At 39.3% G+C, this 23,787-nt stretch overlaps 1 protein-coding gene across 1 annotated transcript; it reads right to left on the reverse strand.

Moving 5' to 3' along the window:
• Nucleotides 1-8,510: 8,510 nt before the first annotated feature.
• LOC138904239 (uncharacterized) lies at nt 8,511-9,168 on the reverse strand. Its single transcript, XM_070192744.1, has 2 exons — nt 9,070-9,168; nt 8,511-8,999 (listed from the first exon to the last, which is right to left on the reverse strand). The coding sequence occupies exons 1-2, from the start codon at nt 9,166-9,168 to the stop codon at nt 8,511-8,513; spliced, it is 588 nt and encodes a 195-aa protein (XP_070048845.1).
• Nucleotides 9,169-23,787: the final 14,619 nt, after the last annotated feature.

Consider the following 23,787-nt stretch of genomic DNA (forward strand, 5'->3'; position numbering starts at 1 on the left):
CATTACAACCGGAAAATGCTCAGAGTCGACTCCTACTGTCCTAACCCGAGTCGTAGCCCCATCATACGTGTCCTTAATCGCCATAATATAGGGAACTGACACACCTTTTGCCTGCATGTATCTCCAGAGATCTTCTCTAGGAACCTTGTCATACGCTTTCTCTAGGTCAATAAACACCATGTGCAGATCATTCTTCCTCTCTCTGTACAGTTCCACCAACCTTCTTACAAGGTGTATAGCTTCTGTAGTCGAACGATCCGGCATGAACCCGAACTGGTTGTCGGATACAGACACTATCATCCTCACCCTCGCTTCAACCACCCTCTCCCACACTTTCATGGTATGACTCAGTAATTTGATACCCCTATAATTGTTACAACTCCGTTACAACATGTTAACATGTATTAATAGTGTATAAATTGTTTACGTTGTCTCTTAGCGATTTGCCATACTTTATATCTTTTTCTATCCTTTTTCTTGAGTTTGGAGTGACTGCCTACCAATGAGAACACTAATTTAGTTCAAACTGAACAATTGTTTAATTAATTAAATGGAGTATTGTTATAAAATAAAAACTGTAAAGTAAAGACAAGTATAGAGAGAAACTGATATATTATTCAAACTTCAAACTTATGTACAAAATGAACAGAAAGCTCCTCTATTTATAGAAGAAAGGAAGCATCTACGAGGCTTTTCAGGAAGCAGCTGCAAGGCTTTTCTTTAGCTGCATGGGCTGCTTGCAACCTGCATATTTAATAAGAAGCTGCTACAAATTATTTCATTGAGCTGCTTGCAACCTGCCTGCATCAGCTGCTTGTAGATAAATTTCAACAGAGTACTAAATGGATAATCTTTTTCAAGAAGATTATCTATAGCAGAGTAATAAATGAACATCCACAATATAATTATTTTCATAACACCCCCCTGGATGTTCATTAAAAGGTATTGTGCCTCGTTAAAACCTTACTAGGAAAAACCCACTGGAAAAAATCCTAGTGAAGGAAAAAGAGTACACATATTTATTAATACGCATTTCTAGATGCCTCATTAAAAACCTTATAAGGAAAACCCTGTGGCAAAAAACCTTAGTAAGGAAAAAAGAGTACATCGCGTATTTTACCCCCTGATGAAAACCTTATTTCAAATATTTGAGTCTCCGCATTCCAATCTTGTATACCATTTTCTCAAAAGTTGAAGTTGGCAAAGATTTAGTGAATAAATCTGCCGGATTGTCACTTGAACGGATTTGCTGCACATCAATGTCATCAACATAAACATGGACAAGATATTTAATTGCCTTTTGGAGCTCTTCTGGAGTTCCAACAAGATTTATGTCATCAACATAAACAACAAGTATAACAAATTCTGATATCATTTTCTTTATACAAATACATGGACAAATAACATCATTTATGTAACCCTCTTTCAGTAAATATTCACTAAGGTGATTATACCATATGCGCCCAGATTGCTTTAAACCGTACAAAGATTTTTGTAATCTGATTGAATACATTTCTCTAGATTTTGAATATGCTTCAGGTATTTTAAATCCTTCAGGGGTTTTCATGTAAATCTCATTATCAAGTGACCCGTACAGATAAGCTGTAACCACATCCATCATATGGAAAGTTTCATCATTATCTCATTTTGATCCACGTACCCCTATATGTAATCAGGAGGTCCAGAAGATCATCCATTTATAAAATATAGCAAATCAAATGCCAGACGCATTTACTGATTTGAAAAGGATAACTAAGTCACATATCCCTGCAGAGAATGTGCCTATATGAATTACTGTCCCAGCAGGACCATCTACTAGTATAAGAACTAGTGAACCTAAAGCACGCCTGAAGCGTGGTAGGCCTTTGGGTTCTAAGGATCGAAATCATAGAAAAAGAAAATCGACAAATAATCAAAATGATATTATGAAGGGATCTCCTGAAGAGACTCAATATCTGATTAGTTCTGAGATTCCTGAAGAAAACAATGAACCCGAGACTCAAGTGAGTGAGGAACTTTTAATAAGTTCTACTGGTGATGGGATTAATTTAAATCGATCTGAAATAGTGGTGGATAATACTTTTGCATATAATGTTGCACTTAATATTATGCAAGATAGTGAGGATTGTGAACCCCGATCTGTCGAAGAATGTCAACAAAGATCTGATTGGCGAAAATGGCAAGGGGAAATTCAATCAGAATTGAACGCACTTGCTAAAAGAGAGGTCTTTGGACCAGTAGTCCAAACACCTGCTGGTGTAAAACCAGTTGGTCATAAATGGGTTTTTGTGCGAAAAAGAAATGACCAAAATGAAGTTGAAAGATACAAGGCTCGCCTTGTCGCACAAGGATTCTCACAACGACCTGGAGTCGATTATGAAGAAACATATTTACCAGTTATGGATGCCATAACATTTCGATATCTCATCAGTTTAGCCTTAACTTCTCTTTTGTTTTCCTTTTTCTCTCCCCCTAATTGTGGGAAATTTGTTTCATTAAATCGACAATCTGCAAATCGAGCAGTAAATAAATCTCCCATCAATGGTTCAAGATAGCGAATAATAGAGGGTGATTCAAACCCAATATATATTCCTAACCTTCTTTGGGGCCCATCTTACTGCGCTGTGGTGGTGCTACTGGCACATATACAGCACATCCAAAAATTTGTAGATGGACAATATTTGGTTCATGACCAAAAACTAATTGTGACGGAGAATATTTATTATAATGTGTTGGTCTGAGACGGATAAGTGATGTTGCGTGCAAGATAGCATGGCCCCAAACAATAGTGGGCAATTTTGTTTTCATAAGTAGTGGTCTTGCTATCAATTGCAGCCGTTTAATAAATGACTCTGCAAGGCCATTTTGAGTATGAACATAAGCTACAGGATGTTCAACTTTTATTCCAACTGATAGACAGTAATTATCAAAGGCTTGAGATGAGAATTCTCCAGCATTATCAAGGCGAATTGCCTTTATAGGATAATCTGGGAATTGTGCCCTTAATCAAATTATTTGGGCTAATAACTTTGCAAACGCTAGGTTGCGAGATGATAGTAGGCAAACATGAGACCATCTTGAAGATGCATCTATTAGGACCATAAAATATCTAAACAACCCACTTGGTGGGTGAATAGGTCCACATATATCCCCATGTATAAGTTCTAAAAAGGTAGGGGACTCAATGCCAACCTTCATTGGTGATGGTCTAGTGATCATTTTGCCTTGATAACAAGCATCACAAAAAAATTCATCATTTGTAAGAATCTTAAGGTTCTTTAATGGATGCCCACTCGAATTTTCAGTAATTCGTCTCATCATCATTGATCCAGGATGGCCCAAACGGCCATGCCAAAGCACAAAAGTATTTGAATCAGTAAACTTCTAGTTTACGATAGAGTGTGCTTCAACTGTACTAATCTTTGAATAGTATAAGCCAGAAGATAAAGTTGGTAACTTTTCTACAATGCATTTTTGGCCAGAAATATTCTTTGTAATACAAAGATATTCCACGTTCATTTCATCTATTGTCTCAACATGATACCCATTTCGGCGGATATCTATAAAACTCAACAAGTTTCTTCAGGACTTTGAGGAGAATAATGCATTGTCTATAATAAGTTTTGTTCCTTTAGACAGAAATACAATAGCTCTTCCGGAGCCTTCAATCAAACTTATATTACCAGAAATTGTAGAAACATTTCCATTTTTCTTATGCAAATAAGAAAAGTATTTCTGATCTTTGAATATGGCATGAGTTGTTCCACTATCAATTACACAAATATCTTCATGATTGGTCTTTGATCCAAACATAATTTGAGGATTATTCATATTTTTCAAAATGACATAAACAAAATAAATATGATAGTAAACATTATTATCAAAGCATAACTTTTATTTATGTATAACAATTACATAACCATACTATCTACTACAAACAATAAAAATTAAAATATTTATATTTTTACATATTCACTACCGATCGCATGACTTGTTTCTTCTTCTGAGAGTGCAAAATAATCAGCTACATCCAAATGCATGAAGTCTAAATTATCTTCAGAAATAAAATTTGCTTCAACATTTTTCTCTGTCTTCTTCAGGGAGGCTTGATACAGCTCAACCAAGTGCTTTAGTATACGGCATGTATGTGACCAATGCTCTTTTCCTCCACATCTATAACATGTATTTTCTGGCTTTGTTGCTTGCACCGCTTCATGCTTTTGTTCCTTCCTTTTCCACTGCTGGTGGTGAGGAGGGTTCTTTGGTATATTGTTATTACCACGATTAGAGTTTCCTCCCCGACCACGGCCATGACCACGACTGGGGTCACGTCCTCTTCCACGCTTAGCTTGGTGGAAGTTCGTCTCATTCACTCTAGGGAATGGACAAGAACCAGTAGGTCGGCTTTCATGATTTTTCATTAATAGCCCATTATGTTGCTCGGCTACAAGAAGATATGAGATAAGTTCAGAATACTTTTTAAATCTCATCTCTCGATATTGCTGCTGCAGGAGCATATTCGAGGCATGAAAAGTGGTGAAAGTTTTCTCCAACATATCATGATCAGTAATATTATCACCACATAATTTCAATTGGAAAATAATTCTGAACATAGCAGAATTATACTCACTGATAGATTTAAAATCTTGTAGCCTTAGATGAGTCCAATCATAACGTGCCTGTGGAAGAATGACCATCTTCAGGTGGTCATATCTATCTTTCAAATTATTTCACAGTATGACTGGATCTTTAACAGTAAGATATTCCATTTTCAGGCCCTCATCAAGGTGATGGCGTAGGAATATTATTGCTTTGGCACAGTCTTGGTTTGATGCCTGATTTTAATTTTTGATGGTGTCTGCCAGACCCATCGCATCAAGATGAATTTTGGCATCAAGTACCCAAGACATGTAGCTTTTGCCCGATATATCCAGGGCTACAAACTCAAGTTTAGAAAGATTTGACATTATTTAGAAAAAGAAAGTTCGTACCTCTGATACTTTCAAAGTATTTTCTCGAGATGGCAGAGTCTCGTGCTGATAACGTGTTATAAAATAAAAACTGTAAAGTAAAGATAAGTATAGAGAAAAACTGATATTTATTCAAACTCAAAACTTATGTACATAATGAACTGAAAACTCCTCTATTTATAGAAGAAAGGAAGCAGCTGCGAGGCTTTTCAGGAAGCAGCTGCAAGGCTTTTCTTTAGCTGTTTGCATGAGCTACTTGCAACCTGCCTGTTTAATAAGAAGCTGCTACAAATCATTTCATTGAGCTGCTTGCAACCTGCCTGCATCAGCTGCTTGTAGATAAACTTCAACAGAGTACTAAATGAATAATCTTCTTCAGGAAAATTATCTATAGGGGAGTAATAAATGAACATCCACAATATAATTATTTTCATAACAAGTATTAGTATTATAGCTCAAATATACAGATATCTAGAGACTCAACCACAATTTTTTTTCCTGCGGTTGTGGTTGCGTATTTAGATTTTTGAGGTATAATACTAATATTTAATCAATTTCAGAGCACAACTAGCTTCGACTGCAGGACATGAGTTGAAGTGAATGCTTCAGGTGGATAATCTTCGGCGCTCTCAACCTAGTTTGGATCGTTTGACTAAGGCTGTGTTCTTTACAATCCTAAGCTCTAGCATGTTAAAAACATAGGCGTATCTAGGTTAATGGGTATGAATTCACGTGAACCCATACTCCTTTTCGTAAACCATGTATAATAATGTCATATTTCTTCAAAATTATTTAAATATATGTGTGTGCACCCACGCTCAAAGACTCATATGATGCAATTATTATTGGGTGCACCTCTACAAGTGATATTGACAGTTCAAATCTCACTCCAAACGGTCTTGTTTTCGGTACGAAATATAGATATATATGTGAAACTTGCTAAAATTTTAAAAAAAAATTTAATTTTGAACCTATAATTTCAAAAGTGTAGTGGGTTCATGATAAGAGACTAAAGTTAAACCCATCAAGTATAAATTCTAGATCCGCCTCTTCACAACAGTGCACCCATTCTCTTGAAATCCTGGATCCGCCTCCGGTTAAAAAGTATCAATTTTTTCTATCTTTTCTATCTGCTCCTTGACATCTTTAATGAGTGATCTCATGAAATTGATGTATGTCGAAACAACTCTGTCAATCATATTGTTTTGACACAATTCATAAGCTATTAGATTTAGATAAGAATACCTTAATGTAAATGGAAACAAATGAAGTAGGGAGCTCAAGCTGCCCAAAGATGTAAGAAGGTTGGAATTTAATGTCCTTCAGAGAATCAGTAGAGCTTGGCCTAAAGAAAATCCCCTTTTGCTTTGAGTTCTGTTACTGATCGAAATGAATGAACATATTTCTTCACATTTTTTTCATCCCTGACTCTTCCTCTAAACGGATAAGGATCACACTTAAACATAATCTAATATTAGTCTTCTCTCATTTAATGTTTTATTAATTAACTAATGAATGCACATTTCAGAATCCAAACTGAGCTCCTCCGTAATTGATTAAATATTAGCTCAATGATCCAGATCTAGATCTGGATATAAGCAACCACAATGTCAACGAATATAAAATCCATATTTCTCATGATTTCAATGGTCCCGAAGCTTCCTATTTGAAGTTTGAACTTGTACACGGTAGAAGTTGAGCTCGACTATAACTTGGTAGAATAGGCTTGGAACGTGGCGATCAAGGACTGAAGATCGACCTCGAGTCCCACCGAACTAGAACCCGAGGTCAGAAAGCCTGTCTTCGAGGAACATTAAGTCTGGTGTCGACCTTAGCCTCGGAGAAACGTTATTGAGATAACTAACAGAAGTCCGAAATATCCATGACCGATCGGATATTACGACGGAAATCTCGGCACGAATCAATAAAAAATCGGCAATCAGCGAATCAAGAGACTTTTACCTTTTATAGAGTTGTATCTAAGGTAGGATTCCTCTACTATATAAAGGGATGCTTGATTATTCATAGCGGACATTGTAACACGTATCCCAAAGCAATATATTATTATTCTCTTTAAATTCTTATTATTCTCTTGTTGTTCTGATATCGATTAAAACACTTCTGGCTCGAGGGTGGCTAACCTTCCAAGGCTAAGACTGTTCAACTGGTGTGGTTTGCATTTATTTTTCCACTACAAATCTCCATAACACACACTACTTTATGCTTGCTCTTTGAAGTGTCTTTGATTTACTGTTTTGTATCAAGTTAGATCACGTATCCTTAAAATCACTTACAAATTCAATTATTATCTGATTTTACGTGTAAACAGAACTACCTAAGCCAAATTAACAAAAGAAGGAGAGAGACACGTGATATATTTTTAACAAGTAAAACCCAAAACTTCCTTTATAAAAAGATGTATTCATTTTCTTCACCTTGTAAAAGATCTCGACTCAGCTAGTGAGTTCCCTCTCATTTTTGAAAGAAATTACAAGTCTTATACAAATATGGAAAGAAGCGTACCTGAGGCACTAAAGAGCCCCAAGAAGGCCACAATCGCAGAAGAATCTTGAGTTCATTGAAGAGGTAACTAGCAAAGTTTAAGATGTTAGAAAGAGCACACTTTAATATATTTAATTATGTCTTCAACAATATATAATATTGCTAAAAGGGCAAGTTTTGATGTACTACATGCAGTTCTGGCACATCTGGCCACTACTAAAACACAGAGCAATTCCATCGGTCATTTCCGACCAAAATCGGTCGGAAGTTGATAATTTTCGACCGAATTCCGACCGATTTTAATTGGTCGAAAAAATGATGGTCGCTAACGTGTATCGACCGAAATCGGTCGGAAATTTCCGACCGAAGTCGATCGGAAATTTCAAAGCGTTGACTGACTGTCAAACTTTAATTTCCGACCGAAATCGATCGGAAACTATTATATATATATATATATATATATATTTTAATTTTTAAATTTCCGACCGAAATCGATCGGAAACTATTAATATATCTTTTTTAAAATTTTCAAATTCCGACCGAATTCGGTCAGAAATGTTAAAATAATAATAATTTTATTTAATTAAATAATTAGTTATAAATTGTAATAAATTGTTAATTTATTTTAAAAAATAAATATAAATTTATAATTTCCGACCGAATTCGGTCAGAAATCTGGGTAAAAACTGGACAGAAAATGCATGTTTTTAAGTTATACCACCTACCAATTACAACCAATATCCATCTTATAATGACAGCATTACATTGCAGCCATTCAACCATAATTAATCAACAACAATGAATATACTAACAACAACAACAATTAACTAATAAAAAATATTAACTAACACTAACAACCATTATCTAACAACAACAACAACTAATAACAACCACAACAACTAATAACAACCACAACAACAACTACTAAAATGTTCAATAACAAAATAACAATACAATCATCATTCAAAACTATTCTTAACTAAATATTAACAAGTTCAATACTTTGTTTAGCAATGCACACCATTCAATGAGTTTTTTTTATCTAGCATCATCTCCATCTTCACTCCTAGAACCTTCATCGTCGGCACATGGAGAAGGCTCACTAGACTGGGGAATGGGGAAAGCACCACTAGCAAGAAGATTGGCCAGCTGACCTTGAAGGAGATTAAATTGTTCGTCCCTCCTTTCTAGCTGAACTTGAAGGGTACCAAATTGTTCATCTCTCTTTTTTTCTCTAGCCTTTGTCTCTTCAAGCTCTGCTGTCAGCTTTGCGATCTTCTGTTCCATAGACGATATAGTCGACCTATCAATCGCCTCGCCTTGGGCGAAAGTCCCTATACCTTGCAATCTAGCCCTGTAGTGCAGAAATGATTTATTTGGAAAGCCGTATGCTATCCCCTTTTTAGGACCACCGATAACATCCAACCATATCCTCTGTGCTTCTTCGTCTGAAATGGGCGGTCGCTCGCCTTGCTCATTCGGTGGCAAGCTTTGAGTGTACTCCTCCACATTAATCTTGTAGCGATCCTTTATTTAGAAGATATAAAATTACTAACTATATAATATTATAAACATTTATAGTAGTTATGAAACTTACATGTGTAGTCTCCGCCCGGTCCTCAACCCATCTAGTTGGATCTGTCGGTGCCTTCTTCTTCCGGATGTGAGTCTCCATGAAGAACTCATCATGAATCATTTTCCTCCCATATTTGTTTCCTACAAATATAATAAAACGTGTTAACGAAATTAACACATATAAATATAGTTCGATAAAAATAGACCGATGTAACGACCCGGACGGTCGTTTTGAATATTATAACCCCGTCCCCCAATTTATTTCTCAATTTATGCCTTGCAATTGATTTATGACGTATCAAGTTAGTTGGTTCGGGCCCGGAAGGAATAAGAAATGAAATGAGACACTTAGTCTCATAATTAAAAATTTTAAGTTAGAAAAGTGGACCGGATATGAACCTATGTGTAAATGACCTCAGATTTGAATTTTGATGATTCCAATAGCTCTGTATGGTGATTTTGGGCTTAGGAGCGTGTCCGAAAAATTTTTTGGAGGTACGTAGAGGAATTAGGCTTGAAATGCCGAAAGTTGATTTTTTTGGAAAGTTTGACCGGGGGGGTGACTTTTTGATATCGGGGTCGAAAACCGATTCTAAATTTTTTAATAGGTCTGTTATATAATTTATGATTGGTGTGCAAAATTTGAGGTCAATCGGACGTGATTTGATAGGTTTCGGCGTTGTTTGTAAAAATGGAAAGTTTCAAAGTTCAATAGGCTTGAATTGGGGCGTAATTCATGGTTTTAGCATTGTTTGAGGTGATTTGAGGATTCAACTAAGTTCGTATGATATTTTTGGACTTGTTGGTATATTTGGTTGAGGTCCCGAGGGCCTCAGGCGAGTTTCAGATGGTTAACAGATCAAAAATTGAACTACAACAGCTGCTGCAATTTCCTTCTACTGGAAATTTCTTCTACCAGAATCTAGCCCAGAAAAATTGATCCCAGAATCGAGCCCATAATCAAGGACGATCGAGCCCAGGGTAGAGTGCCACGATCGAAGGCAGGGTCGAGGATCAGGCTCAAAGCCACGATCGAGCCCAAGGTCGAGGGCTACTATCGAAGGCAGGGTTGAGGATCAGGCTCGAAGCCACGATCGAAGGCAGGGTCGAGATCCATGATCGAGGGTCAGAATCGAGGCCCATGATCGAGACCCAGGATCGAGGACCTCGATCAAAGGCCAAGATTGAGGCAGTCTGGGCAGAATTATAAAAATAGGGACTTCGTCCCATTCGCCATTTTTGACAAATTAGAGTTTGAGGAGAGACGATTTTTTATATATTTTCAAGGAAAACTTGAGGTTAGTCCCTTGTGATAATTTCTACTTCATAATATTGAATTATCATCGAATTATCCGACTAGATTACATGATTTCGAGGTGTAAATCGGAAATTGGAACTTAGAAATTTGGAAATAAGATTTGTAGATTTGAGGGTCGAGTTGAGGTCGAATTTTGGTAAAATTGGTATGAGTAGACTCGTGGTTGAATGGGATTTCGGATTTTGTAACTTTTGTAGGGTTTCGAGATGTGGTCCCCACAGGCGAATTTTGAGCTAAATTTCGGATTTTTATGAAATATTAGTATTTTCTTATGGAATTAATTTTAATAAATTTTATTGACTGAAACAAATTATTTATGACTAGATTCGAGGCATTCGGAGGCCGATTTGCGAGGCAAAGGCATAGCAAAGTAAAGAGTTTTAAGTTTTGAGGTAAGTAACAGTTTTAAATCTAGTCCTGAGGGTATTAAACCCCGGATTTTGGTATCATGTGATTATTTTGAAGGTGACACACGTGCTAGGTAACTGGCGTGTGGGCGTGCACCGAGGGTATTGTGACTTGGTCCGTCCCGAAAAACTGTAAAGTTGAATAATTTGTTGTTAGCTATATGCTCTCTATGTGTTGATAAAAATTTGATTGTACATCATGTTAGAAATCATGCTTAGGCTATGTGATAGTACTGTTGGGACCCACAGAGGTCACGTACTTGTTGAATTGCCTGCTAAATGCTATATGTACTCAGTCTCAGTTTTTACTTACACATTTTATCTCAGCCTCTGTTATTATTATTGATATATCATATCATTGTTGTTTGGGCTGATTTCATGATTAATAAGAGCCTGAGACACTGGAGAGATTTATGATTGAGAGAGGACGAGAGATTGATTATGAGATATTGATATCATAGCACGTGAGTTGTCCGTGCAGCACGTGAGTTGGCCGTGTAGATCCTTATATTATACTATAGCACGTGAGTTGGCCGTGCAGATCCTTATATTATACTATAGCACATGAGTTGGCCGTGAAGCACATGGGTTGGCCGTGAAGATCCAGATATTTATATTATGGCACGTGAGTTGTCTGTGCAGATTATAGCGCTTGGGCTGTAGGAGCCCCTCCAAAGTCTGTACACCCTTTGTGAGCGCGGGTAACCATTGAGAGAGTGATGAGGGCTAGGATCCCAGGGAGTGATGAGGTCTGGGAGCCTAGTGAGTGGTTGTTGTCCTAAGAGGTTGTGTTTGATTTCCATTTGTTGTTGCACTTAGTTGCGATCTGTCATTGTTGTGAAATCTCTGAAAGATTATTGATATACGGATTATATGAATAGGAAATGTATAAAAATTGATTTGACATTAAACTGCCAGATTTGATAGCATGTCTATTCTTTGCTGGAATTACTGGAAATGAACCATAACTGTGTAGCTCGTTACTATCTTCAGTTTCTTATTTATTATTGTTACTTTCTGAGTTGGTTGTACTCATACTACACCCTGCACTTCGTGTGCAGATCCAGGTGTTCCCGGACATAGCGGGTGTTGTTCCTTTCGTGCAATTGATTTTTTCAGGAGATTTTGAGGTAGCTGCCGTGTTCCGCAGACCTTGTCTCTCCTTCTCTATCTCTTTGTGTATCGTATTTGGTCTCAGACTTTTATAGACTATATTTTCCAGACTTGTATTCCTATTAGATGCTCATGTACTCAGTGACACCAGGTTTTGGGGAGTGTTTGTATTGTATTTAAATATTAAACTTAAAGAGAAGTTTTGGTTTATTGATATTTTCGGCTTGCCTAGTATCGAGATAGGCGCTATCACGAGTCATGAGCAGGTTTAGTAGAGTCTTGCGGATCGGTACGGAGACGTCTGTACTTATCTTCGAGAGCCTGCAGAACCCTTAGGAAAATTTCACTTTCTTGTATTCTGTCGTGCGAATTTGTTGATTCTGGAAACTAAATTTTTGCTATTCTATTCTCTCTCAGATGGTGAGGACATGTACTACCGGATCGTACGGTCAGCCACCAGTGCCACTAGTTAGGGCCGCGAGAGGCCGGGGCCGTGGTAGAGGTCGGAGATGAGGTAGAGGTCGAGGTGTAGCTCGTACCACAGTTGGAATAACACTTGTAGTACCACCAATTGTTCCAGCACAGGAGTAGATTCCAGATATAGTTGAGCCGACAAGATCAGCTTAGGCACCAACTGTGCCCATTGAGATTGCAGGCATTCAGAAGACTTTGGCCCAGATATTGGCAGTCTGTACTGGTCTTGCTTAGGTGGTTTCGGCTCAGGCCGCACCTGCCACTTCTCAGGCTGGGGGAGGTACTCATACCCCCGTTGCCCGTACTCCAGACCAGGTAGTACAGGGACTTCAGATACCGGGGGCACTACCAACCCAGCCGGTTGTAGCTGCTCAGGCCCCGGTAGTTCCTGTTATGGCAGATGATGAGCAGAGGATACTTGAGAGATTTGAGAGGCTTCGACCTCCACCATTTAGCGGTACTGAGTCAGAGGATGCTCAGGATTTTCTGGATAGGTATCAACAGATGCTTCAGACAACGGGTATTCTGGAGACCAGTGGGGTCTCATTCACTACTTTTCAGTTTTTTGGGCCTGCACTCAGATGGTGGGAGACTTACGAGAGACGTAGGCTTGTTGATGAAACACCCCTTACTTGGCATCAGTTCTCTATGGTATTTTTGGAGAAGTTCGTACCTCAGTCGCGCAGAGAAGAGCTGCGCAGACAGTTTGAGAAGCTTCGCCAGGGTGATATGTCCGTAACGCGGTACGAGATGAGATTTTCTGAGTTGGCTCATCACGCAGTCTGGTTGGTTCCCACTAATAGGTAGAGGATTAAGAGGTTCATTGATGGCCTCACATATCAGCTGCGATTACTTATGACTAGGGAGAGAGTATCTGGTGCTACTTTTGATGAGGTAGTGGATATTGCTCGGCAGATAGAGATGGTTCATAGCCAGGAACGTGGAGAGAGGGAGGCTAAGAGGCCTCTGGTCCGGGTGATTACAACGGTATTCCTTCAGGGGGTCAGTTTCACCGTGGTAGGGGTCGTTCTTACAGACACACTCAGACGGGTCGTCCAACTCATCGTGGTGCATCAGCTAGCCATGGTTCTTACAGTGCTCACTCAAGCCAGTCTTCATTCAGTGCACTACCAGCGCAGAGTTCTCATCATGCCTCGTCCGCACAGGCTTCTGCAGGTCATCCCTCGGGTTATCAGGAGCAGCAGTTCCGTCAAAGGAAAGGTTGTTTCGAGTGCGGAGAATTTGGTCATTTCAAGAGAGAGTGTACTAGACTATTGAGTGGGGTTCACAGCAGAGTTCTGGGCCGACGGCTCCAGCACCAGCAGTTACACTACCCGCCTTACCATATCGGGGTGGGGGTCAGGCAGCTAGGGGTCGCCTAAGAGGGGAAGTCGATCAGAAGGCGGGGAGGCTCGATTCTATGCTTTTCCTGCCAGGCCAGATGCTGTTGCCTCAGACGCATTGATCACATGTATTGTTTCAGTGTGCCACATGGAGGCTTCTATATTATTTGACCCTGGTTCCACTTATTCATATGTATCATCATATTTTGCTCATTATCTGGAAATGCCATGTGAGTCCTTAGTTTCACTTATTCGTGTATCTATACCGGTGTGCGATATTATTACTGTGGATCATGTGTATCGGTCGTGTGTGGTAACTATTGGGGAACTGGAGATTAGAGTTGATCTCTTAATTACTCGGTATGGTTGATTTTGATGTAATCCTGGGTATGGATTGGTTGTCTCTATGTCATGCTATTCTGGACTGTCACACAAAAATCGTGACGTTGACGATGCCGGGGTTGCCAAAGGTTGAATGGAGAGGTTCTCTAGATCTTGTTCCTAGTAGGGTAATTTCTTATTTGAAGGCCCAACGTATGGTTGGAAAGGGATGCTTGTCATATCTGGCCTTTGTGAGTGATGTTGATGCAAATGCTCTTATTATTGATTCAATACCGGTCGTGCGAGACTTTCCGGATATATTTCCTGCAGACCTGCCGAGTATGCCACCCGACAAGGATATTGATTTTGGTATTGACTTGGTGCAGGGCACTCAGCCCACTTCTGTTCCTCCGTATCGTATGGCACCAGTTGAGTTAAAAGAATTGTAAGAGCAACTTCAGGAACTCCTTGAAAAGGGATTTATTAGGCCTACTGTATCTTATTGGGGTGCACCGGTTCTGTTTGTGAAAAAGAAAGATGGTACTATGCGTATGTGCATTGATTATAGGCAGTTGAACAAAGTTACAATCAAGAATAAATATCCATTGCCACGTATTGATGATTTATTTGACCAACTTCAGGGAGCGAGGGTGTTCTCCAAAATTGATTTGAGGTCTGGGTATCACCAATTAAAAATTCGGGATTCGGATATTCTAAAGACGATATTCAGGACTCGTTATGGCTACTATGAATTTCTTGTGATATCTTTTGGGCTAATCAATGCCCCATCAACATTTATGCATTTGATGAATAGTGTATTTCAGCCATATTGATTTATTTATCGTGGTATTCATTGATGATATTTTGGTGTACTCACGTAGCCAGTAGGATCATGTACAACACTTGGGTATTGTATTACAGAGGCTGAGAGAGGAGAAACTTTATGCCAAATTCTCTAAGTGTGAGTTCTGGCTTAGTTCAGTGGCATTCTTGGGACATATAGTGTCCAGTGAAGGTATTAAGGTGGATCCGAAGAAAATAGAGGCAGTTCATAATTGGCCCAGACCATCCTCAGTTACTGAGATTCGGAGTTTTCTCGGTTTGGCCGGTTATTATCGTCATTTCGTAGAGGGTTTCTTGTCTATTGCATTGTTTATGACTAAATTGACCCAGAAAGGTGCTCCATTCAGGTGGTCGGATGAATGTGAAGAGAGCTTTCAGAAGCTCAAGACAGCTTTGACTACAGCTCCAGTATTGGTGTTGCCTACAAGTTCAGAGTCTTATACTGTGTATTATGACACGTCGCAGATTGGTCTCGGCGCAATACTTATGCAAGACGGTAGGGTGATTGCCTATGTGTCCAGACAGTTAAAGGTACATAAGAAGAATTATCCAGTTCACGATCTTGAGTTAGCAACTATTGTTCATGCCTTGAGAATTTGGCTGCATTACTTGTACGGTGTCCAGTGTGAGGTATATACCGATCATCGGAGTCTACAACATTTGTTTAAACAGAAGGATCTTAACTTGCGGCAGCGAAGGTGGTTGGAGTTGCTTAAGGATTATGATATTACCATTCTCTATCATCCCGGAAAGGCCAATGTGGTGGCCGATGCCTTGAGTCGTAAGGCAGAGAGTTTGGGCAGCTTAGCATACTTACCGGTAGAAGAGAGGCCTTTAGCCTTGGAGGTTCAGGACTTGGCTAATCAGTTTGTTAGATTAGATATTTCCGAGTCGAGTCGAGTTTTGGCATGTGTGGTTTCTCGGTCTTCTTTATATGATCGCATCATAGAGCGCCAATATGATGATCCACATCTGCTTGTCCTTAAGGACACGGTTCAGCACGATGATGCAAAGTAAGTCACTATTGGAGATGACGGTGTATTACGGATGTATGGCATGCTATGTATACCTAATATAGATGGGTTGTATGAGCTGATTCTCGAGGAATCTCTTAGTTCGCGGTACTCTATTAATCCACGCGTCGCGAACATGTATAAGGATTTGAGACAACACTATTGGTGGAGGCGGATGAAGAAAGATATAGTTGGGTTTGTATCTCGGTGTTTAAATTGTCAACAGGTAAAGTACGAGCACCAGAGACTGGGCGGATTGCTCTAGAGACTTGAAATTCCAGAGTGGAAGTGGGAGCGTATTACCATGGACTTCGTAGTTGGACTCCCACAGACTTTGAGAAAGTTTGATGCTGTTTGGGCGACAGTAGATCGGTTGACCAAGTCCGCACATTTTATTCCAGTCGGTACTAATTACTCTTCGGAGCGGTTGGCTGGGATTTAGATTCGCGAGATTGTTCGCCTCACGGTGTGCCGGTGTCCATTCTTTCAGATCGGAGTACGCATTTTACCTTACAGTTTTGGAGAGCAGTGCAGCGAGAATTGGGCACACAGGTTCAGTTGAGTATAATATTTCACCCTCAGACGGACAAACAGTCCGAGCGCACTGTTCAGATATTAGAGGATATGCTACACGCTTGTGTTATTGATTTTGGGGGTTCTTGGGTTTAATTTCTGCCACTAGAAGAGTTTGCTTACAATAATAGCTACCAGTCAAGCATTCAGAAGGCTCCGTATGAAGCTCTATATGGGAGACAGTTTCGGTCTCCGGTGGGTTGGTTTGAGCTTGGAGAGGTTAGACTATTGGGTACTGACTTGGTTCAGGATGCTTTAGAGAAGGTCAAAGTAATTCAGGAACGGCTTCGCACGAAACTGTCTAGACAGAAGAGTTATGTCGACATGAAGGTTCATGATGTTGTTCACATGGTTGGCGAGAAGGTTCTGCTCAAGCTTTTACCCATGAAGGGTGTGTTGAGGTTCGGGAAAAAGGGCAAGTTGAGCCCACGGTATATTGGGCCTTTTGAGATACTTAAGAAAATTGGGGAGGTGGCTTATGAACTTGCTTTGCCACCCAGTCTATCAGATGTTCATCCAGTGTTCCATGTATCCATGCTCCGAAAGATGTCGGGGGTCCGTCTCACATTCTGGATTTTAGTACGGTACAGCTGGACGGTAATTTGACTTATGATGTGGAGCCGGTGGCTATTTTAGACCGACAGGTTCGAAAGCTGAGGTCAAATAAGATAGCATCAATGAAGGTGCAGTGGAGAGGCCAAACAGTCATATAAGCTACTTGGTAGATAGAGCAGGATATGCGGAACAAGTATACACACTTATTTGAGACTCCAGGTATTATTCTAAACTCGTTCGAGGATGAACGTTTGTTTAAGAGGGGAAGAATGTAACAACCCGACCAGTCATTTTGAATATTATAACCCCGTTCCCCCATTTATTACTCAATTTATGCCTTACAAATGATTTATGATGTATTGAGTTAGTTGGTTTAGGTCCGGTAGGAATTCGGAATGATATGAGACACTTAGTCTCAAAATTGAAAACTTTAAGTTAGAAAAGTGGACCGGATATGGGCCTATGTGTAAATGACCTCGGATTTGAATTTTGATGCTTCCAATAGCTCAGTATGGTGATTTTGGACTTAGGAGCATGTCCGGAAAATTTTGTGGAGGTCCGTATAGGAATTAGGCTTGAAATGCCGAAAGTTGAATTTTTGGAAAGTTTGACCGGGGGGTTGACTTTTTGATATCGGGGTCGAAATCCGATAATGAAAATTTTAATAGGTATGTTATATCATTTATGATTGGTGTGCAAAATATTAGGTCAAATGCGCGTGATTTGATAGGTTTCGGCGTTGTTTGTAGAAATAGAAAGTTTCAAAGTTCAATAGGCTTGAATTGGGGAGTAATTCATGATTTTAGCGTTGTTTGAGGTGATTTGAGGATTCAACTAAGTTTTTATGATGTTTTAGGACTTGTTGGTATATTTGGTTGAGATCCCGAGGGTCTCGGGTGAGTTTCAGATGGTTAACAGATCAAAATTGAACTACAACAGCTGCTGCAATTTCCTTCTGTTGGAAATTCCTTATGCTAGAATCGAGCCTAGAAAAATTGATCCCAGAATCGAGACCAAATAAATCGAGCCCAGAATCAAGGACGATCGAGCCCAGGGTCGAGGGCCACGATCGAAGGCAGGGTTGAGGATGAGGCTCGAAGCCACGATCGAGCCCAGGGTCGAGGGCCACGATCGAAGGCAGGGTCAAGACCAAGGTCGAGAGCCATGATCAAGGTCCGGGATCAAGGGTCAGAATCAAGGCCCAGGATCGAGACCTAGGATCGAGGACCTCGATCGAAGGCCAAGATCGAGGTAGTTGGGAAGAATTATAAAATAGGGACTTCGTCCCATTCGCCATTTTTGACAAATTGGAGCTTGAAGAGAGACAATAATTGATATATGTTCAAGGAAAACTTGAGGTAAGTCCCTTGTGATCATGCCTACTCTATAATATTGATTTATCATCGAATAATCCGACTATATTACATGATTTTGAGGTGTAAATCGGAAATTGGAACTTAGAAATTTGGAAATAAGATTTGTAGATATGAGGGTCGAGTTGAGGTTGTATATTGGTAAAATTGGTATGGGTAGGCTCATGGTTGAATGGGCTTTCGGATTTTGTAAATTTTGTTGGGTTCCGCGACGTGAGCCCCACGGGAGATTTTTGAGCTAAATTTCGGCTTTTTATGAAAAATTAGTATTTTCTTATGAAATTAATTCCAATAAATTTTATTTACTGAAACAAATTATTTGTGACTAGATTCGAGGCATTCAGAGGCCGATTTGCGAGGCAAAGGCATAGCAGAGTAAAGAGTTTCACGTTTTGAGGTAAGTAATAGTTTTAAATCTGGTCCTGAGGGTATTAAACCCCGGATTTTGGTATCATGTGATTATTTTGGAGGTGACACACATGCTTGGTGACGGGTGTGTGGGCGTGCACCGAGGGTATTGTGACTTGGTCCGTCCCGAAAAACTGTAAAGTTGAATAATTTGTTGTTAGTTATATGCTCTCTACATGTTGATAAATATTTGACTATACATCATGTTAGAAATCATGCTTAGGCTATGTGATAGTACTGTTGGGACCCACAGAGGTCGCGTACCTGTTGAATTGTCTGCGAAATGCTATATGTACTCAGTCTTAGTTTTTACTTGCATATTTTATCTCAGTCTCTGTTATTATTATTGATACATCATATCATTGTTGTTTGAGCTGATTTCATAATTAATGAGAGCCCGAGAGACTGGAGAGATTTATGACTGAGAGAGGCCGAAGGACTGATTGTGAGATATTGATATCATAGAACGGGATTTGTCCGTGTAGCACGTGAGTTGGCCGTGTAGATCCTTATATTATACTATAGCACGTGTGTTGGCCGTGCGGATCCTTATATTATACTATAGCACATGAGTTGGCTGTGCAGCATGTTAGTTGACCATGCAGATCCAGATATTTATATTATGGCACGTGAGTTGTCCGTGCAGATTATAGCGTTTAGGTTGTAGGAGCCCCTCCGGAGTCTGTACACCCCCAATGAGTGCGGGTACCCATTGAGAGAGTGATGAGGGCTGGGAGCCCAGGGAGTGATGAGGGCTGGGGGCCCAGTGAGTGATTGTTATCCTAAAAGGTTGTACTTGATTTCCATTTGTTGTTGCACTTAGTTGCTATCTGTCATTGTTGTGAAATCTCTGAAAGATTGTTGATATACGGATTACATGAACATGAACTGTATAAAAATTGATTTGACATTAAACTGCCAGATTTGATAGCATGTCTATTCTTTGCTAGAATTACTAAAAATGAACCATAACTGTGTCGCTCGTTACTATATTCGGTTCCTTATTTATTATTGTTGCTTGTTGAGTTGGTTGTACTTATACTACACCCTGCACTTCGTGTGCAGATCCAGGTGTTCCCGTACATAGCGGGTGTTGATCCTTTTGCGCGGTTGATTTTCAGGAGATTTTGAGGTAGCTACTGTGTTCCGCAGACCTTGTCTCTCCTTCTCTATCTCTTTGTTTACCGTATTTGGTCTCAGACTATTATAGACTATATTTTCCAGACTTGTATTCATAGTAGATGCTCATGTACTCTGTGACACCAGGTTTTGGGGAGTGTTTTTATTGTATTTAAATATTATATTTTCAACCTTAAAGAGAAGTTTTGGTTTATTGAGATTTTCGGCTTGCCTAGTATCGAGATAGGCGCCATCACGACAGGTTGGGATTTTGGGTCGTGACAACCGAAATATTTTAAGGAATTACCAGTTGTCTCCTCGTATTCCCCATGCTCCTTGAACCCAAACAGTGCAAGGAGCCACCCTTCTCAGATGCTCGTGCCTTCTTTCCCAGTTCACTCTTCTTCTTGAATTTCTCGGTGGCCCAATACCTCTGCAGATCCTCCCATAAATCCGGTAGAACCCATGAAGACTTCTTGTTAACCTTTCGAGCGGAACATAAGAAATTAGATAGTCTCTTACGACATTTGTACTCCCAATTTGCACAAATTTCACGGTTATACCGGTCCTCCCAGGCACACTTAGTCTGCAAATAAAGTATGTAGCGTTAGATGAAAATGTTGTTAATATAATGCTTAAATAGATAAGAATTGTATTAAAACCTTAAATTGGTTGAACATTTGTTGCACGAGATCCTCTGGAAAGTCACTTCAAGTCGGATATGGTGCATTATACCACCCGCATAGAATATCAGTGATTATCTTTGTAACCTGATGATTAGGAATGAACCTGCAACATAGCAATTACATTAAATAAACAAGAGTAGCTATTATAATTTAGCAAAAATAAAGAAGTAATACATAAATCTTACCCATTGCCCCCAGGCCTGATGATCATCCTATGATAACGATCATAACGCACTTCATCTGGATCATCATCCTCCGATGAATCTGAAGCGTGCGCAGAATGGGGGAGGGGCATCTCGCTTAATGCTACTATCCTGACGACGAACTTTAGAAATGCTAGGAGACGAACTCCATGGAGAGGGAGACAGGGTCCCCGATGAAGATGGTTGCGATCCACACCCCTGCATCGATCTAGACCCCTACTGCGATCCTGACCACTGTTGCGATCCGACTGGCTAAAATCTAGATGGATGCGATCCAGCTAGAGATGAAGCAAATGGAGCAGATGATGGGCGTACCATATGGCTCTGTGACTGGTGACTCGATGCACCCATGTAACTACTTGTAGGATCATGTGGAGGAAGCGGGGTATAGCCATGTGGTGGAGAATGGTGATAATACTGCTGGGCGGGCGAATGATGGGTAGTATGATGAGTAGATGAATGTGGTGGAATAGATATGTGCCTAGAAGATTGCTGCCGGCCATGTCTTAAAGTGAACGCTTTACCATTTTCCATGCATTAAGGACATGCTAACTTTCCGGCAGTCATCCACCCAGACAACATTCCATACGCCGGAAAATCATTAATGGTCCACATTAAGTTAGCACGCAAGTTAAAATTTTTCTTAGTTGATATATCATATGTCTCAACTCCATCATACCATAACTGTTTAAGCTCATCAATCAGAGGTTGCAAATATACATCAATCAAACTCTTTGGATTGCGGGGACCGGGAATAACACAATTTAAAAATATATATGGATTAGTCATACACATTTCAGGCGGAAGATTATACGGCGTAATAAAGACTAGCCAACATGAATATGGTGTTGCAGAAACAGAAAATGGCGTGAAACTATCAGCACACAAACCCAACCGAACATTCCTCGGTTCACTAAAATAATCCGGATACGTCCTATCAAAATGCTTCCAAGCTTCCCCATCTGAAGGATGACACATAACACCGGGCGACCTTCTATTTTCATAGTGCCATCTCATATGAGTCGCAGAACTCATCGATGCGTACAATCTCTTTAATCTAGGAATAAGAGGTAAGTAATGCATCGACTTCACAGCAGCCTTCTTCCTGTTGGAAAGCCGCTTAAAATGAGGTTTTTCACAAAATTTACAACTTTCTAAATCTGTATCACCCTTATCATACAACATGCAACCATTTTCACAACAATCGATTCTCATAGATGCAAGTCCTAACTTAGAAACCAATCTTTTAGCCTGATAGAAATCTTCAGGTATGTTGAAAGTTGGGTCAACTAGTTCACTCATAAGGCCAATGAAAGAATCCATTCCCGCTTGAGAAATATTGGTATCTGATTTGATACTTAATAATCTAACCGAAATAGATAACTGAGAGTGCATACTCCCTTCCCTTAGTGGACAACTAACGACCTCTAACTGTTCATAAAAATATTTTGCCACTTCGTTACGAGGTTATTCAACGCTTTCATGGGTTTCAAAATCGAAGTGCATCCCAAAAGCATTCGCAACCTTTTCATGGTATCTAGGATGTTGAACGTTATTTCCCACTGACCTACTACTTTCACCAACAACTACGTTATGAAATACACCATCACTACCATCAATCTCTCCATGACTAGTCCACACAAAATAATTATCCATAAACCTTTTTTTATAAAGATAAGCCTTAACATCCTCTGATCCAAAAAAATGCAAATACTTGCACTTCACACAAGGACACCTAATCAACCCTCCAATCCGAAACGGTTCAAGTGACATTGCATGCGTAATAAATTCCTTAACCCCTTCTATAAATTCCTCCCTAAAAAACCGACGATTAGGATAATTCCTATTATACATCCAACTATGATATTCCATCTACATAAAGAACGAATAAATTATATTAATCATAGTTCAAATTAATTTATAGAATTAAGTTACATAATAAACTTTAGTTACAATATAATTAATTTAAATAATTTGAGTTCGTATTAATTTGAAAGTTCATATATATCCCTAAATAAGCTTTTTTTTTAATTCACTTAGACCATTAAAGGGAAATATAATGAAATAAAATAAAATTTGCTAACCCTAGAATTAATCATAATTAAAATTATTTAAATTAAAAGAATTAAACCCTAGCATTAATCATAAATCATAATTAAGCTAATAGAACAAATAATTGAAAGAATTAAACCCTAGCATAATCATAATCAATATAATTGAAAGCTATAAAATTATCTAACCTTAGCATAATAATAATCTTCTAACATAGATAATGCTAGCATAAACATAATCAATAGGAGTAAATCCTAAATCTAATTAATCATTAACTAAACCCTAGTTTATATAATAGAAAAATTAAAATTACTTAAATTAAAAAATATAGATAACTAACCTTGAAAGAGAAGAAATGGGGTTTGATTTTGGGTGCTAAAAGCAGTGGGTGGTGGTGGCGGAGGAAGCAGTGGTGGCAGTCGTTGGCCGAACAGTGGAAGGGGAGGGGAGGGGAGGGAGACGATGACGGGCTTTGATTTTGGGTGAGGAGGGAGACAAGAGTTGATTTTTGGTGTGGTTTTGGGTGGAAATATAACTGGAGAGGAGAAGATGACTAATGGAAGAGAGACAGAGAAAATGGGGAAATGGGGAAAAAGCCCATCCCTGGCAGATCTGAATTAGAAATTTCCGACCGAAATCGGTCGAAAAATTCGGTCGAAAATATTTAGTGACATTTGACCGTTTGTGTGATGACACATAAGGTCATCTTATTCTTTAGAACTTGAATCTGCACTCTTAAGCCATAAAAATCTCATTTTTACCCTTCTCAATTTGCGTACGCAGTCCGGACATGTTTCCGAAAAGCTTTTACGTTAAAAATTGATGAAAATAAGAATTTATGCCTTAAAAGTTAATTTTAGTTGACTTCGGTCAATATTTTTGGTAAATGGGCCCAGATCCATATTTTGACGGTCCCGATGGGTCCGTATCGAATTATGG

The sequence above is a fragment of the Nicotiana tomentosiformis genome, chromosome 2, assembly GCF_000390325.3.
Source record: "Nicotiana tomentosiformis chromosome 2, ASM39032v3, whole genome shotgun sequence".
NCBI lineage: Eukaryota > Viridiplantae > Streptophyta > Magnoliopsida > Solanales > Solanaceae > Nicotiana > Nicotiana tomentosiformis.